The 11,251-nt window shown below is 42.7% G+C and overlaps 1 protein-coding gene across 1 annotated transcript; it reads left to right on the top strand.

Moving 5' to 3' along the window:
- The first annotated feature begins 2,161 nt into the window (after window positions 1–2,161).
- On the top strand, window positions 2,162–10,955 carry LOC143810160 (microtubule-associated serine/threonine-protein kinase 4-like). The gene is made up of 16 exons (XM_077293043.1): window positions 2,162–2,454; window positions 4,299–4,400; window positions 4,860–4,953; window positions 5,359–5,429; window positions 5,931–6,016; window positions 6,306–6,514; window positions 6,926–7,064; window positions 7,164–7,296; window positions 7,446–7,611; window positions 7,756–7,857; window positions 8,723–8,845; window positions 8,998–9,104; window positions 9,189–9,280; window positions 9,630–9,715; window positions 10,328–10,405; window positions 10,627–10,955. The coding sequence occupies exons 1-16, from the start codon at window positions 2,227–2,229 to the stop codon at window positions 10,773–10,775; spliced, it is 1,965 nt and encodes a 654-aa protein (XP_077149158.1). The 5' UTR covers window positions 2,162–2,226; the 3' UTR covers window positions 10,776–10,955.
- Window positions 10,956–11,251: the final 296 nt, after the last annotated feature.

Below are 11,251 nucleotides of genomic sequence, written 5' to 3'. Positions count from 1 at the left end.
TTTTCTTAGGCTAGGTTCACATAGCGCACATAGCGTTAATGCAGCCCGTTCAACACATGCGTTAAACGGGCTGCGTTAACGCAAGTGCCGAAATTCGATCGTGCTAGCGCAGATAGAGCTAGCAGATGTTCTATCTGCGCTAGCAGTGACAGATCCAGAAATGCTGCAGCCCCCGTCCCAGGGTCCGTCACTCAATGACCGCACATCGCTAGCGATGCGCCCAAAAGAGAGTTTAGTGGCAGCGTTCCCAGACTGCGTTACACCGCGTTATGCCGCGGTGTAACACAGTCCATCTAACGGACTGCCCGGATGTAATGTGAATCTGGCCTTATAGTTACATAGATTGAAAAATGGGCTATAAAGTTCTACCTTTCTCCATCAATTTACATGCTTTGTCACTAAATTAACAAAAATCTCACAATGCCATTTCTGCAGAGGAAATCCTCCAGCCCTTTTTTAAAAGCTGTTATAGTGTCTGCTATTACTACCTCTTGTGATCAGGCATTCCGCATTCTGACTGCTCTAACTGTAAAGAACCCTTTCATAATTAGCTGTCAGAATCGCCTGTCTTCCACCCATATGTGTCCTGGCAGGACTTTACAATTGAGCACCTCCCCTTGAGAAAGCCAAAGCAAAACGCACGTTGGGCAGTGTGGGGATTACTTATTGCACACACCATGAGGAAGGTAATCACTGTGCTCTGATCCTTATATACCCTGAATTTGTACAAGTCTGTTTTTGAGTATTGCTTAAGATATTTCATGTGCCCCTTCCTTTTTTTACTTTTTGGCTTTGTTATACTCTGCATAGTGCACATTGTTGAGATGAAACATATCTACTCAACAGCATTGCTATTAATTATTCGGGAAGTGTTGATTCGTGCCTTACTGTTCTTGCCCCCATGGGTGATATTTTATATGGATAGCCTCCCCCCCATTTTCTTGTTCCTTCAATAAGAGACCTCATTTACATATGTCATGTCATATTTTAATCTGTTTCAATAAAAAAAAATGTTTGTTCCATTTGGTGGTTTATGGTTACTCCATTCTGTGTTCTTTCCTCTCACATTATAGGAGTACTCCACCACCCTTTAATTTCTTATTACTATTGTGGGGGGACGCTACATTTCTTACAGTTACTAGCCACAATAATATATGATGCACAATTGGAAAATTTGGTTAGTATATCCTTAAAAATGCCCCAAGTTACTATAACATGGTGCCAGTCTACACAATTAAGCTCTTCCCTTAGTTTTTTGAATTTAGCTTTCCTAAAGTTCCAGGTTTTTGCATTTCCCCTTTGAAATGTTTTATCAAATATTACATTGAAACTACCACATTCTGGTAGCTGCTGCCCTAATGCTCCAGGACCAGTAGATCTGAAATTGTATCTGGTCTATTTGATAGGACCAGATCCAGCAGATTACGTCCCCTGGTCAGTTCATCTACCGGCTGAGAAAGGTAATTGTCTTGTACTGCGGATAAGAATTAGCAGCTTTTAGAATAACCAGAAGATTCTATGTCCCATTAAATATGTGGATAGCTAAAATGTCCTATAGTGAGGACCCTATTAAGATTTTTTGCTGTCTTTTTAGCTAGTTGCAGCATATCATCCTTTATCTGTTCAGCTATATTAGGAAACTTGTAGAAACTCCATTTAGCAGCTTTCGATTATTGCCATCCCATGTACATTTACCCATAGTGACTCTACATTGTCGCAGCTTCCCCCAATGTCATCATTGATCACAAATCTTAAGCTGGATTTAGCAACAATACACACCCATCCACCTTTTTTGTCCTTCCTGTCCTTCCTAAATGTAGTGTAACCCTCTACATATGTCACCCAGTCATGGCTTTTGTCCAGCCAGGTTTCAATAATGCTCACTTTTTATTGTGCATAACACATAGAAATAATTTTTTTGCAGCGTAAAAATACCCTAACTGATAAAACAAATAAAGCACAAATAGCTCTATCCTCCATTTCTGCATCTGGTACTGATGCTGAGCCGATACCGCTGCCTCCTTAAGAGATACTGGCCAACTTCCTTATAAGGTAAGAGGCGCCTTTAGAATCAGAACACAAGATTCCATTATGACATCACAATTAACCATCACTACTTACACAAGCGTTTACACTCTCATCGTCACTTTGACAACCCGTTGTCATTGCTGTCTGTGATAAGCTCTATAGCTAGTCATATACTGTTTGCGATTGGATTTATTTGAAATGTCTGGAATTTCTTCAGACAAACTTCAGGTGCTAGCACTACTCCAGGGCATTCTGACCACCTATGACCCTGACTTTGTGCTACCACTACCCGATGGCGTCCTCAGCTTCACTTACCGGCTGGTTATGGAGCTTGTGAGAGACTGCCTGACCAAATACAACCAAGGTCGAATAAGCCAAGAATACCTTGAGCATTTACAACAAAACATCTGGACATTGGTACATCAGGTAAGTAGCAGACAATCTGCACAAATCATAGAAATAATAATGGAATACAAGGTTAAGTTAATACCCAGATAAGAATAGCCGGGGAGCTGAAATAGGGCACACAGGCTACATGACAAGGGAAAGGGTGGGATCTAAAGGGTTAACAGAGGTAGGGGTGAGGTTTGGTGAGAAGGTTGTAGACGCTGGGGGGGGGGATTGAATTGGATAACCCATTAACCCCTTTATTACTTTGCAAATTTCTGTTTCGGCGGTTTCAGTAATGCGGTATGCAGTGAAAATCTCAGTGTCCTCAGCCTAGGGCCACGTTCACACATTCAGTATTTGGTCAGTATTTTACATCATTATTTGCAAGCCAAAATCAGGAGTCCGTGAAAAATACAGAAGTGGTGACGTGTTTCTATTATACTTTTCCTCTGATTGTTCCACTCCTGGTTTTGGCTTCAAAATACTGATGCAAATACTGAAAGTGTAAAAATGGCCTAAGGTTGAGTGTCATGTCGGACGCTGTTCACACTAGGGCGTCCGACAGACAGCGGTAATTCCTCATTCGTCCACTATATGCTCAGTGGCGCCGGCTAGATTTATCCAGATTGTCCGGGGTTAATCTGGCTGGTACTCAGGTTGGAGGCTTAGTCACGCCCATTGCCTTTAAATAGTTTTGCTGCGCTTTGGGCGTCGCCGATTATAGCTTGTGTCTTGTGCCTGGTCATCGCGGTCTGGAGTGGTGGTCTAGGAGAGGAAATATCGTATCTGGTGGTGTATTATCCTTCGTTATATTTCTCCTTCCTATATTTGTATTGTTTTGCCCTGTGCACATTATACTGTTTTCCTGTGTGTCTGCGGCGTGGTGCGTTTTTTAGTTTTCCCTGTCTGGGCTTTCTGTAGGGGTTGGTGAGAGGTCTTATCACTGGGTGGCGGGTGGAGGTTTCAGCTTAGTACTGAAACAGGACTCAGGGTCAGGCCTGGCGGCCCAGACATGCGCACCTTCAGTGTAAACTCTGGGAGAGGGACAGATAGGGTTTCCCTAGTTTGAGGGATGTTGCATGGGCCCGGGTAATCAGCTGTAGTCTACCCAGTACCCCTGTGACTTTGAGCTCCACAAGATTACAGTGACCCCCAGCTGTCACAGTAACTGTCCCCTGTGATCACATCATAAAGGGTCGATGATAGCCGGAGTGCGCGGACACCGATGCGTCCAACACATAAATGCTGCTGTCCGACATTGACTGTCATTTAAATGGTTAACAGAAAAACAGCCGCTGCCAGAACTCAGCGCCGTCCGCAGCTGTTACAGACGGAAGTCGCTATGTAATATAGCTGTATATGCCGTGTGTTTAGGGAGCTCAGCTCCGGAGCCCCTCCACATGTGCGGACCCCTTTCCCAGGAAGGGAATAACATGTACATTTGTGGGAAGGAGTTATGGAGGACAATAAAAGGAAGAAGGTTGGGGAGATTCCTCCTCTTTGCAGTTTCACGTTCCAGCATCCAACCAGCCCTTATAGATATATATATATATAGAGAGAGAGAGAATGTAAAAGAGTACTTGATCAGTAGGGGTCTTGGGGAGGTAACATTGTCTTTCTATCGTCAAAGCGGCGGGGGATGAGTCTGAGGCTGTTAAATGTGAGGTCCTTTCAATAGGGGCCATGTGCGCTGTTTCCATACACTGGGTACGTAGGGAGCACGTGGAGATGTAAAGGTTTACAGGTGACCGATTCCCTCGTCAGCGGTCATGTAGTACTTGTAGCGCCAATAGCAGGAGTAACATGGTGACATAGATGGCCTCCTCCATTCTGCACTTTCTCTCATGAATTTCCTTTTTTGTTTATTCTCATCTCTACAGGCAGAAGAAAAATCCCGCAGTGGAGAATTGGCCTTTATTAAACAACTGGCCCAAAACGTCCTGCTTGTACTGGAGTATCCGGCCTACTCACCGGAGCGTCTGGTAAGGATCCATCATCTTCTATATCTCATGTCCTTGTTGTCTGATCGTCTCCAGATTACCAGTCATACAGCAGAAGGTCAGATGTATGATAGCAGACGCCTCCCTGTCCGCTCCAGGCAGACACAGGATATTTTATGGCAGCCTGTCTCTGCGGCTCCATCATCTGTGATGACAGTCTGTACTCAGCAGTGTGGAGTTTGTATTTCCGCCTCTGTCTCACACAATTATCATTATCTTCCTTCTTATAAATGCTGCAGTTCTGATAGACGTTATTAGAGAACAGTTGTATATACAACTCCCATATATATTATTGTGGATTTACTGGAGGGAGCGGTCGTGTATAGTCCGTCCTATACTGAAATTATCATGTAAATCCAGTATTACTACTTCCTGTGTTATATATGCAGTAATTTAGTGTTTGTGAAATGTTATATTAATTCTATATATTATATCCATCAGGAAACATCAGAAGATGACTCCGAAGAGACACAAAACCTCCACATTGCTGACCCTGATACCACTCAGCGGGGGCGAAACCCTGGTCTGATGGAAGGTAAGCTGATCATCTAATATTTTACATTCAATATCGAGCTACAGAGAACGACAGAGAATATGGAGATTTACTCTTCATACTCTCTATGAGGTCGATGACGGCTCATGGACCCCTATAGACTATAAAGGAGGGGACTCATGTAATTCAGATTCTCCCCTCTGGGCTCTTCTCAGCCCCCAATCATGTCGTTGTAGTGACTCGATCAGATCCTGAGAAATCACACATTTATAGTACAGTATATATAGATATGCCATAATTATATACAGTGTGCAGAATATCCATACACCTCGTAGTACTCCATGTCCAGGGGTCTCGCCATTTCCTTCATTACATGGATGTGTTATATAATAAGTGCTGATATAGACTAATACATGACGTCTCTTCATTATTTCATCATTACTTTAGGAATAACTGTGCCGGCAAATACTGATGGAGGAATATGTGAGACACCAGAGATCATCCAGGCATCTGTCAGTGTAAGTATCAGAGACGTCTGTGTATCATCAGATGACGGGTGTGAATTACACATCCCATATTGTACCCCATATGATAATGGGATATCGCTGTTCTTTATGTAGATCAGACCTGTTGTGTGTGATGATGGCGTTATTATTCTGCCTCCTCTGTGTGATGTCCCCTATCCTCCCCTGCAGCACAATGATATCTGTGTATGGGGGATATCCCCCTATAATATAATAGTGTCTGTGGGACCTATTGTGTGTGATGATGGCGTTATTATTCTGCCTCCTCTGTGTGATGTCCCCTATCCTCCCCTGCAGCACAATGATATCTGTGTATGGTGGATATCCCCCTATAATATAATAGTGTCTGTGGAGGGTCCGGCTTGTATCACGTCCTCTACATCTGCCGCAGTGTGATCGGCGGGGACATAATGTAGAAGTGAGACCATCCTGCATCTGGAGCTTATATGTTTCTCCAGCTTCTGTGTCTTATTGTCATTTCTTATTCCTTTTTAGGCCTTGATCGGACCATGTAACCCGTTGAGGTTACCTTGTAAGAACGACTATAAGCCGATCAAACTGATCAGCTTTGGAGCCTTTGGGTGAGCTTTATTTTGGTATAATATTTATTTTTTCCTTATGATGATGTTTATGTCTCTGCGTCCTGCCCCTGCAATGTTCCCATAGACAAATTAGATGAGTCCACATCACTGTCCACGTTTGTCACTATTCAGGGATGAGGACCCCCATTGGTGATCATTTATGGAGTGTTATTTTATGTAATTCTAGACATGGATTTCTAGGGTCCGCCGCCCATCTAGTATTAATCTACTTATTTTATAGACACATTGTAAGAATTCATACTAAATCTTGGATTTTCCTCTTCTCCAGGGCCGTCCACCTAATGCGCCATAAAGATACAAACCAAGTATGCGCTATGAAGAAAATAGACAGAGAGAACGTGACCGAGCCAAGGAGACTTGAACGAGCCTTTCTGGAGAGGGACGTCTCAATCTTCGCTGATTGTCCCTTTGTGGCCTCCATGTTCTGCTCCTTTGCTACTAAACTTCATCTGTGTATGGTCATGGAGTATGTACCAGGTAGGACACATCCATTGTATCTATATCCAGCCTCGTCTGCTGAATCCTAGCACCTTTATATAGGGTCACTCTGCAGTACACTGTATATGACCGGGGTCACATTTGCGAGTGCAATGAGAGAAACTCGCGCAAGTCTCTCGCCTCAATACCCGGCACTGCCGCCGGCACTCGGGACCGGAACGTTCAGCTGTATAGAAATACATGCAGCCTAACGCTCCGGTCCCGAGTGTCGGCGGCAGTGCCGGGTATTGAAGCGAGAGACTCACGCGAGTTTCTCTCATTGTACTCGCAAGTGTGACTATCTCTATATATTAGATCCTGCCCCAATGTCTGTTATTTCTCATTCCCCCTCATCATGTGTAATTTACATTGTAACAAACCCTCACCTGTCATATTTGCTTTCTCCTGTAGGAGGAGACTGTAGAAAGCTTTTAAAGTACAGGGGTCCTTTACCTGTCACCCTGGCCCGTATGTACATTGCTGAAACAGTTCATGCTGTGGAATACCTGCATAGCTACGGTGTGGTGCACCGAGACCTGAAGCCCGAGAAGTAAGTGACCTATATAGTGTAATAAATGGGGAAGAAGTAGAGCTTGTTTTACAGTCTATGGGTTATTTATTGGGGCTGACACCATCTTTTCTTTCACAGTCTCCTGATAACATCAACAGGACATATTAAAGTCACTGATTTAGGAGTTTGCAAACTCGGCCTCATGAGACCAACATCAGACATCTACAAGGCTCCATTTGACGACATCACCAACGAGTTCCTTGATAATGAGGTCAGCTTTACTTACAAGGATCTTCTACTTCACAAATCTCATCTATTTCTCCTTATCTGATAATTTCTCATCTAGAAAACGTTTCCACTGACGTTATTGGTCACAATTATATTTATTGATTATAATCTAATTTTTCTGTTGGTTTCCAGATTCTTGGCACACCTAGTTACATGGCTCCAGAAGTCCTCTTAAAGAAAGGATATGGAAGGCCTGTTGACTGGTGGTCAATAGGGATCATCCTATATGAATTTCTTTTTGGATCTACACCATTTAATGGGGCTTCCAAAAAGGAGATTTACTGTAGTATCGTCAGGGGTAAGTAAAATAATCTGCATGCTTTGTGATGTCTCAGTTATTTGGTTTGCTTGATTATGTGGTTTATTTCCTACCTCTGTTAAGGAAAATATGAAATAAATGAAAAAGTTTTAATTCCTGTAATATTTCTTTCTTATATAACAGATGACGTAACTTGGAATTATCAGAAGTACTCTCCTCCACCCGATGCTCAAGATTTCATCACTGAGCTACTCAGAAAAAATCCAACACATAGACTTGGAACCGGTAATATTATAATAGTATTATTAATGACTAGTGATGTGCCAACCTGGGGATTTTTGGGTCCGGGCGAACATTTATAAATGTTTGGATTGGGTACCCGAACCTGGACGACATTTAGATGAATGGGGGGCCTGACCATCTTGACCATCTATTGTTTCCCAAGCTGTCATTTGTGTGACAGCACGGGAACACACAGGCTATGATCGGCGGTAAGATTGTTACTGCCGGTCAGAGTGCTGCTGTACTCACATTGTCAGATGACAGCATGTTAGCCAGAAGCTGTGACTGCTGTAAAATAGATACAGCTGGTCACAGGAGTCAGCTGATGAGAGTAATACTCATCATCATCCTACACATGCTCTCGCTGATAGCAAGGTTTTCCTCTATTTTTGATTATCAGCTTATGTAAAGCTGACTGCTGCGGGCTGCAACCTCCAGCTGTCATTTTTTATTGGCTGGTTATCAAAAATAGAGGGGTCCCCATGCTGTATATTTTAATTATTTAAATAAATAATTTTAAAAAATGGTGTGAGGTCCATGGGAAACAGCCGGTGTTCAACCCAAACAGTAACATGCACATCTTGGAAAAGTCTGTGTTTGGGGTCCGCGCACTGACAGTAGTTGCTCGGTATGGATCCTGAACGTTATTGTTCGGGTTCTCCCATCACTATTAATGACTTATTACACCTCTGTGAGAAGAGAAATGATTGTGTCCATGAGGAGCAGCACATGAGTTCTCCAGTCTACCTACTTTCAGGACATTTCGGCTCTGTTACATCTTAAGTTCAGATTAGCATAACCTGTACAGATATGGATCAGTTTCTCTGAAAATGACTGTATCAATTTCTTTCTTGTCTTCCTTTTCCAGATGGAGCCAATGAGATCAAATGTCATCAATTTCTGTGTTACTTAGACTTTGAAAACCTTCTAAGTCAGAAGTCCCTGTTTGTTCCTGATTTAAAGTCAGATGAGGACACCCACTACTTTATCAGTAAGTAAAATAAGACGTCATCTGCAGAAAACCACCATGTGTCTTGTCTTTCAGTTTGCGTGACAATTATCACAATTCCATTAGTGATAACATGGTGACTGTCTGACCCTGGTTTCATACTAATAATATCTTATAACAATTGTATTTTTCAGCTCGCCATAGGAGCAAACATATTGATTCAGATGAGGGTGACACAAGTGGGAACAATGACTGGACAGAAGTCCAAAATTTTGTTTCATCTTCTCAGAGGTTTCCCAAAGTAAGTATATAGCCAATAAAATGCATAAAACTATAATTAGAGAAAAGTTTCAAAATACATCTATTTTATATTTCTCTGTTTTAGCTATATACCCCCAATACCGGGATGACGACCGATGAAGAGCCTATATCAGCTCCAATGTGTTCCCCAAAGAACAGCGAAATACGCTCAGACTTGTGAGTAGATTATCATCATTATTATGAGATTTAGTTCTGATATATGTCAGATCCAAAATACAAGACACGAGTAACAAATCTAAATCCAGCATCCACCTCCCCATGATTGCTGATTTCTGTAGGTCTGGCTTGTGATATCACTGTAGCAATAGCTGATCAATGTGACCAACTGTTCATTTCCAGTTCACTATAGGCCAATATTACTAGCACCACTCCATTCTGGCTGGTAGAATGGGGTCCTGGGCAGGATATTCCCTTACTGTTGTCCTAATTGCCCTTACAGACAGGTGTTCTTACTTGTTTCTATTGTTTTTACATTCAATTTACTTGTCTTTCTTCTACCAAACAGGCAGAGCGAGTCTTCTTCAAAACCTGATGGTGACAATCAGAGTTTAACTACTGGAAGCAGCGAGTCATCCTCGACCTCATTGTCAGGTATGTACAGATTTATAGGCCATCCTCTTATAGCCTATAATACTAAATGCTCAGAAAATTACTTACTCTTTTTCGCTGTCCCCCTGAGTATTCTGTTTTTGTTTCATTAAAATCCCCCATACGGTTCCAGAGTTATGGGACTTTTTATTTAGTGCTAAGTTTCATGGTCTTTTCCAAGTGGGCGTGGCTCAAAGGGTTCTCTGGGGGCGTGTCTACAGGCTGCTCTGCAATAATTACCTGTGAGCCACGCCCCCATAGTACAGCCTATTACAACTAGCACTAAATAAAAAGGCCCAAATCTCTGGAGCTGTATGGGGGATTTTAACAAATCTGAAAAACCAGAATAATCAGGGGATCAGTGGGAATAAAGTAGAGTGAGTCCTGGACACTTCTGACCTGGTGACTTAAAAGTTACTGACTGTATAATGTTACTGTGGATTGCTGCAAGTAATGTCATGTTAATAAGCGGACATAGTTCCTTTGGGAGACCCCACATGGCGGCACACAGAAAAGCTACAGGTGCATATTAATCAGTTTGCCCAACTCTATTAAGATACAAAGCTAATCTTATAGGAGTTTATAACCAACATCTGTTTCTGACTTTTTGATTAGATTCTACTGTTCGGAAGACAATAAAATCTGCACTAAAACTGAGAAAACAACAGAAAAACGAGGAGGAAAGGAGGCGAGGTAAGTGTGACAATGAGCTCCATGTTGTATGATGTCAGTGAGAAGAATTCATGTGGAGCAGATGTCATCTGTCAGTGGTGGGATTGTCACATGTGTGATGACTGACAATGATCCCGTACCTGTGTATGGAGAAGATCCCTCTACCGTCCTCCCACAGTGACACCACTGTAGTATCCTCTAATATGGAGTTACTTACATGAGTTTTACATCTTTTATTATAGGTTCGATCTTCCGCCGGATGATATCATCCTGCCGGCGTGGATTCTCCAGGGCTGCTCGCGCTGTTAGAGAAAGCTGCCTTTTTGCCTGCTGTGACCAGGGCACCTTTGACATCTCAATGACAGAACCCCCCCCCCATCTAACGCCCTGAAGAAAATGCAGCACATCCACCATCACTGCTGTACCTGTATGGAAGGACTTGTACATCTACCTGTGGCCTTCTGACCTGCAAGAAACATCTGCAAATGTTGAAAGCCCCATTAAGAATATCTCTTTATCCTTCCCTAGAATTCTTAAATGAATATTGTAAATAAATACAAATTTAAAATTGATTATTGTCCTTTGGAATCTAATTGAATAATAGTGACAATAACACCTTTACCACCTCAGACATATAGGTACGTCTAAGATTGGCTCCACCTGTCTTCTGCAGGTTCCAGTTCTGAGCCCTCAACTTTTCTGGCACATGTCAGCTGATTTGATCAATCTCTGACAGAGGCATTTAACATGCTCGTGCCAGAAGCGCATCACCAATCCCGCCCATCGGCGCTTGTGTCACATGACCATGAGTTGCCAATGGGTTGGAAGGACAACTCGGGGTCTGCAAGAGACCACTATGGTTGTCAT

Source organism: Ranitomeya variabilis, chromosome 2, assembly GCF_051348905.1.
Source record: "Ranitomeya variabilis isolate aRanVar5 chromosome 2, aRanVar5.hap1, whole genome shotgun sequence".
In the NCBI taxonomy this organism is placed as follows: Eukaryota; Metazoa; Chordata; class Amphibia; order Anura; family Dendrobatidae; genus Ranitomeya; species Ranitomeya variabilis.
This window is presented reverse-complemented; position numbering and strand designations above follow the sequence as displayed.

Coding starts and splice junctions, on each gene's coding strand:
- LOC143810160 (XM_077293043.1), top strand. CDS start 2,227: ATGTCTGGAATTTCTTCAGACAAACTTCAGGTGCTAGCACTACTCCAG. Junction 2,455..4,298: donor TCTGGACATTGGTACATCAG/GTAAGTAGCAGA, acceptor TCATCTCTACAG/GCAGAAGAAAAATCCCGCAG. Junction 6,017..6,305: donor ATCAGCTTTGGAGCCTTTGG/GTGAGCTTTATT, acceptor CCTCTTCTCCAG/GGCCGTCCACCTAATGCGCC.